The sequence below is a fragment of the Crocodylus siamensis genome, chromosome 15, assembly GCF_052110815.1.
Source record: "Crocodylus siamensis isolate JL-2025a chromosome 15, ASM5211081v1, whole genome shotgun sequence".
In the NCBI taxonomy this organism is placed as follows: Eukaryota; Metazoa; Chordata; order Crocodylia; family Crocodylidae; genus Crocodylus; species Crocodylus siamensis.
In genome coordinates this window covers 46,921,709-46,928,243 of record NC_143409.1, presented here as the reverse complement: position 1 = coordinate 46,928,243, position 6,535 = coordinate 46,921,709, and the positions used below count along the sequence as shown (strand labels likewise).

General features: G+C 48.4%; 1 protein-coding gene across 2 annotated transcripts; it reads left to right on the top strand.

The window, feature by feature from the left end:
* Positions 1-940: 940 nt before the first annotated feature.
* LOC149852580 (olfactory receptor 2B2-like) lies at positions 941-2,274 on the top strand. Of its 2 annotated transcripts, XM_090030131.1 has the most exons (2): positions 941-957; positions 1,359-2,274. In XM_090030131.1, exons 1-2 carry the CDS (start codon positions 941-943, stop codon positions 2,272-2,274), a joined length of 933 nt encoding a protein of 310 aa, XP_089886257.1. The 2 variants fall into 2 exon arrangements, with proteins under 2 accessions (XP_089886257.1, XP_089886258.1); XM_090030132.1 differs by lacking the exon at positions 941-957 and having other exon boundaries at positions 1,354-2,274.
* Positions 2,275-6,535: the final 4,261 nt, after the last annotated feature.

Genomic DNA, 6,535 nt, shown 5'->3' with positions numbered 1-6,535 from the left:
TATTGGAGTCCTGATCTTAGGTGGTAAAAGGAAGAATAGCCTTGAAGGCAGTGTGATCCTCGGACAAATCACTTCATCCACCTTGTGCCTCAGTTCCCTGCCAGTGAAATGGAGAGAGGACCTCCTGCTCTTAATGGGGTCCTGTGAAGCTAAGACTCGCTGTTGAGTAAGACCTACACAGGTGCTTGTAAAGGGCCATAACAGTGTCGACCTGGATAGAGGCTGTTGCCTCTTTTGGTGTAAATCTGTTACAGTTTGCATGCTTAAATGGCACATACCCAGCAATATAAGTGGCCTTTCTGGCACTTAGGCACAGCATGCAATTCTGCAGCATGAACATGCAAGCGTATGCATGTGAACTGAGCATGTTAAGTTGGCCATGCACTGGCCAGGCAGCTACACAGCTACCTGTGTGCAGAGAGTGGTAAAAGCCCACCCCCTGCAAACACAGAAAGAAGCCCAGTCAGCTCCAAGAGCTAAGCAGTCAATGTATGTGCCCAGTAGCTTGGGGACCTGTGCTCTATACCCCATCCATCAGAGGAGGTCTGAACTGGCCATTCTTCAGTATCCCAGCCCAGTGCTCTACCAACCACAGCACAGCACAACACATCGCCCAGTCCCCTTTCCATCCCTTGTCTTTAATTTGAGCCACTGCCTTTTGTAACTTAATAGTCACTGGAAAAAATGGATGGAAAGCAGTGGAAAACGTCCATTCCACTTCATCGAAAGCAAGCATCCATGCCACAACATTGAGGCTGCTCGCATCTAGGAGAAATGCCATCTCACTGAGCCATACCATCTGGCTTGCTGCTTTCCCTATGGCCCCACATCTCTCTCAGCAGTTCAGGAGGCCAGCTTCAAGAGTAACCCAGGAGAAGTAACTAGGTTCTGCATAACTTGTGGTATGGCTCAGAGCACACTGTGCTGGGAAGTCAGAGAAATGCAGTTTCAAAACTTGCCTGCATGAATAGGGCCTAGACACTGCATCCCCTGCTTCTTGGGCAAGTGCTACTAGAGGTCAAATGTGGGAGGGCCCTTTTTCTCTCTTCCCTGGCCAAGATTTGTATCCAGCTACAAATTCATGACCTACACACCTGGGGCAGGATGTGGGTGTAGCCACATACCTGTTCAGCCTCCTGTGCATTCTCCGTTTACATATGTGTCCACACTGCACAAGCAATACAGAGTAGAGGGGCAATTGGAAAGGCCATTCACACAGCTAGCAAAGAGACATTTAGGTATCAAAGGGTAACAGAACTCCACGCTTTGTGTTTTATCTCTTCCAGCGTTACTGCCTCTCCCCCAACTCCCTCTCATTCTCAGGTGACACACGATGAGGGATCTCCCCGGGGGAACAGCTCCTTGGTGTCGGAGTTCATCCTGCTGGGGTTCTCCAGCCAGCCCAAGACCCAGCTGCTGCTCTTTGTGCTCTTCCTAACCATCTACCTGGTGACTCTCTTTGGGAACAGCCTCCTCATCACCCTTGTCGGGTCTGACTCCCGTCTCCACACACCCATGTACTTCTTCCTGGCCAACCTCTCCTTCCTAGATGTCAGCTACACCACCACAACTGTACCCCAGATGTTGGTCCACCTCCTCTCCACAAAGAAGAGCATTTCCTATGGCTGCTGTGTTGCGCAGATGTACATCTTCCTCTCTCTGGGGATAACTGAGTGTATCCTTTATGCTGTAATGGCCTACGACCGGTATGTGGCTATTTGCCACCCTTTGCACTATACCAGCATCATGAACAGGTCAGTCTGCGTCAAGATGGCCACAAGTTCCTGGGCATGTGGCTTCTTCTTTGCCATGATGCACACAGGCTTCACCATGCACCTGCCCTACTGTGGCCCAAATGAAATCAATCACTTCTTTTGTGAGGTGCCCGCCATTTTGGAGCTGGCCTGTGCAGACATACAGGTCAATGAACTGGTAGATTTTGTACTGGGTGTGATACTACTCATGACCCCACTCTCTTTGATCCTGATCTCCTATGCATTCATCCTGGCAGCCATTTTGAGGATCAGCTCAGCTGAGGGGAAGATCAAAGCCTTCTCCACCTGCACCTCACACATCACCGTTGTCACCCTCTTCTATGGTGCCGCCATGTTCATGTACATGCGCCCAGCCTCCAGCTACTCGCCTGAGCGGGACAAAACGTTCTCCCTCTTTTACAATGTGGTGTCTGCCCTCCTGAATCCTCTTATCTACAGTCTGAGGAACAAGGAGGTCAAAGGAGCCGTACTCAAAATGATGGGTAGGACTGATCGTTGAATTAAGGGTTGAGTGGAGGAGTGACTGATGTGTTGTTTACGGATCTTGGAATCTGGTCCTAGTTCTAAGAGAGTAAAGCTCAGAGGGTTCATTAATGCACCTTTGCTGTTGCACATTAAGTTTAGTACCTCTAATGAGGTACTAAAGGTATAGTAGATGCGCTAATGTGGCGTAGCAAAAGTGAACGGTTTTGTCATGACGTGCTAATGCTCAGTAGAACAGTCCACTGCGCATTAAAGCATCTCATGTAGACATGCCCAGAGATCATATTCAGGTAAAGTTACAACCTGTGGGTTTTATCTCTTGTTCTCAGAGGGGTGGTGGCATCTAGTGGGTCAACAGAAAAGACTGGAAGATTAGGATCTTTGCATTATCCTGTTAGCTCTGGGAAGGAAGTCATGTCTAGTGAAATAAAGTAAGCTTTGGAGGTCAGCACTCCTGCTTTTCACCTGCAACTGTGGTTGTGTGACCTAATTAAGCTGGTGTAGGTAACCTGTTGTTTAACAGTAGGGAGTCAGTGTCAAGACATTTCTCATTTATATTAGCTTGTAAAGCAGGTTAACTAAAAGAATGGTACCCACCAAACTGAACAAGTTTAAATAAAATGTTTAGTTAAATTAATGCATTACTGGTGTGTTGTTCAGACCTAAGTTTCCTTTAAGCTCTCAAAATAGACCTGGCGCATAATCCTCTTCCTAGTCCCTTGCTTAGGTGTGAATTTAGGCCCAAGTCACAAGGAAGCAGTGCCTTTTTTTTTCCTTTTCTTTTTTTTGGTGGGGAGAAGGTATTGCAGGGCAGGGCAGATAAAAGTAGGGGGAGAGTCAGTATAACTGGACTATGATAAGGCAAGAATTCATTAACAATATAGATCAAGTTTATATTTATTGATTTGTACTCTATGGGCATGTCCAGCTGAGCACACGTGCAGTCTGCAGCACCTCAAAGCTGCTCAAAGTGCCACAAACTGCATGCAGCACATATGCAACCATTCACTACACTGCACATTTGCAGAGTGCCACCAGAATTTGATACTGGGATCTCCCAGTATCAATACATACACACAAAAGTGGCGCAGTGCACACTCCAGGAGTGTGCGTCGGATCAACTAGAGGCTGGGTCCTTCAAGGAGGCACTCTGGCTGCCAACCAGAACATCTCCCCTCCTTTAGTTTCACTCCAGCTCCTCCAGCACACCAGGACCTGGGAAGATTGGGGTAACATCAGCTTCCCTGAAGCAGGACATTTTGTCCCAGAAAGCCCATGCACAGGCGTGTATGCAGTGGCAAAAAGTAGTGTCACAAATTGGTGCTGCTTTTTTGCCACTGGAAGCGCAAAGCCCTGCACATGGTGATGTGCTCCATTTGTTTAAAATGTAGAAGTTGTCTGGTCCAGTATATATTTCCAGTATTGTTAGGCTTGGCAGGATTCGATTTTTATTGGTAAACATCAGTAAATGTTGATTTCACCTCACACTTACAGACCAATGAAAAAATATTTTCATCAGTAATAATCAACATTTATAGAAAGGAGACGTAAGAAAACTAATGGCTGATGGAGTGTGTGATAACATAGAGAGCGCTCCTACAGAACCATGCTGACTCTAGTTTGGACTACAACTCCCAGAAACCCCAGGGGACTGGGAACAAAGGAAGAAGAAGTAACAAGGTGGAAAAGGGACTAACCATGGAGCAAAGCCAGGACTGATGGCAGCTCTGCTGCTCAGCTGGCAGCAACCCTACATTAGTGACATTTGTCTCAGTGGGTGGTGGTTAAACTGCACAGTCATAAAAAAAATTGACTGCCCCCCATCCCTAATGTCATGCAATCCTGAAAATTTGAATCGATAAAAATCTAAACAAATGCTTAAAAATAACATCAATATTATCTATCAAAATTATTTAAAAAATAAAAGATTTAATTCTGCCAAGCCTAAATATAATGTATTAATTAGCATTATAACCAAGCTTTACTAAAGCATATTTCATCTCTATCTATTAAAGCAGGCAAGTATTATCACTCCCTCCCTTATAAAGATCTTCTTTCCCCCTTTCTTCCCCATATCATCCTTAGGCCATCTGGCCACATGCCCCAATCACCTCAGTCTGTTTTTCTCTACTGATGATATCTTTGCCTGCTGCCACACCTCTTCATTTTTATATGATCTTTCTTGCTAACCCCACAAATCCATCTCATCCATCCCTCTTTTATTTTTTCCTTATCTATCTCTCCATTTTCTTGTCCAATGGACTCTATCTACCTAGACTTCCACACAGAGGGTATATGCTAGTCAGCTAGTGTCACAAGTGTTTTCGTAATTTCCTGAAAATACATGTGACATAGTCCATTCCCTCTACCACCCACCCCCACTGTTTGTCTCTCACTTGCAGCCTTCAATATATAAGGTCCAGAAAGTTCTGATTCAGAGGCCTTTTAACCCATTATAGTGTAGGCATAGTTTGGGTTATTTTTCCCAGGTGCATCACTTCACACTTATCTGCACTGAGTTTCATTTTACATTTAGCTGCCCATTTGCTCAATGTTGCCAGATCCTTCTACAGTTCTTAACAATCCACCTTGGTTTTTTACTTTGAAAAATTTTGTCATAAGCAAATTTGGCTACCTCACTACTCACCCCCTTTTCCAGATCATCTGTATCAGGGGTGGGGAAAATACAGCCTGCAGGCTGCATCCAGCCCACCAGGCCATTCTATCTGGCCCACAGGGCCTCTAAAAAATTTAGAAAATTAATATTTATCTGACCCTGGCTGCCTGTCAAAGATGACAAGGCACCAGGAACAGAAGGACCTAGGGGAGCCAGTGGCAGGACCCAACAGCTGCAGAGGCAAGACTTGCCCTGCCCCACCCTGCCTAGCAGAGGCTTCTGGCATGGGGCTGTTCCTGCCTCCCTCTGCCAGAGAAGGAAATTCAGATAAGGGAGGAAGGCAAGTGAGGACCACAAGTGATCACTGATCATCCCAGTCCTCAAGGCCAGGCCAGACTGGGCCAGCTCCTGCTGAGTCCTGCAGTCCTGGTGCTGCAGCTGGGAACCATGTGGTGCTGGAGTGGCGATTGCAGCAGGCAGGAAAGCAGGGAAATGGTGGCGGTAGGCGGGGGGGGGCATGGGAGTGCAGCAACAGCTGGGGAGGAGAACAGGGCCTGTGCCTGTACCCCAGGGCCAGGGCTGGCAGGAACCCATAGCAGGGCAGCAGGAGTGCAGGCCCCGGGCTTCCAGGGGCTCTATGGAGCCGGGCCAGTTCCCCGCTTTCCCTGCTAGCACAGCCCAGCCCAGCTCCATAGATCCCCTGCTGGCCCAGGCCCCACAGTCTCGCCTCCCCCCTCTGGGCCCTCGCCACTGCAGGGACTAGCACTCTGGCATGGTCCCTGCATTCCTGCCCAGCTGTCACCATGCTCCTGTGCGCCCGCTCACTGCCACTTGCCCCCTTACCTGCTGATGCCATTTCCCCTCTTTCCTGGCCACCACCACTCCTCTCCACCCCACCACCTGCTGCTTCAGCACCACGTGGTTCTCAGCTGCAGTGCTGGGACCACAGCACTCAGCAGGAGCCAGCCTGGCCCCTGCAATTCTTGGCTGGCTCCGTGTGGTGCTGACCAGGCCCTGGGGGGGATGGCAAGTGGGAGCAAAGGGCCTGCACCGGTGCCCCGGGCCAAGAGCAGCAGGAATGTGGAGCCCAGGACTGCAGAAGTGCTGGCAGGGGCTCTGTGGGCAACCCCTCCCCTTCCACACACGCCACAACCTTCCCCAGCCACACTCTCCCACACACTCACAGCCCCCCATAAACCCCATACTCACTTATACCCCATGTATCCACACACATCCACGTTCTCCCACCCCACATACGCATGCACCCACACCCCCATGCCTATCCACCCCTCTACAAACCCCACACACACACACCCTCCCCATACCCCACATACCCACAGTCCCCCACAAACCTATACCAACCCCCATGCCCCTACACCCATGATAAATAAGAGTAAGAGTTAATTTTAAGCTATTATACAATCACCTTTATGTACATTAAACAAACGCATGTAAATCAGGGCAAAATTATTTTTTGAAATCAAATTAATGCATGTTGTAGTAGATGTTTGATTTTTAGAATATAATTTGGTATTTTTCTGGTTCTAAGATGGTAAACCCCCCTGCTGAAAGGAGTATTTCCAGGGGACAAGGGGAGGGACTTCTGATGACAAAAGTCAGGGGTGAGGGCGCAGAACTTCTGGTCCCAAGATGCCAACCG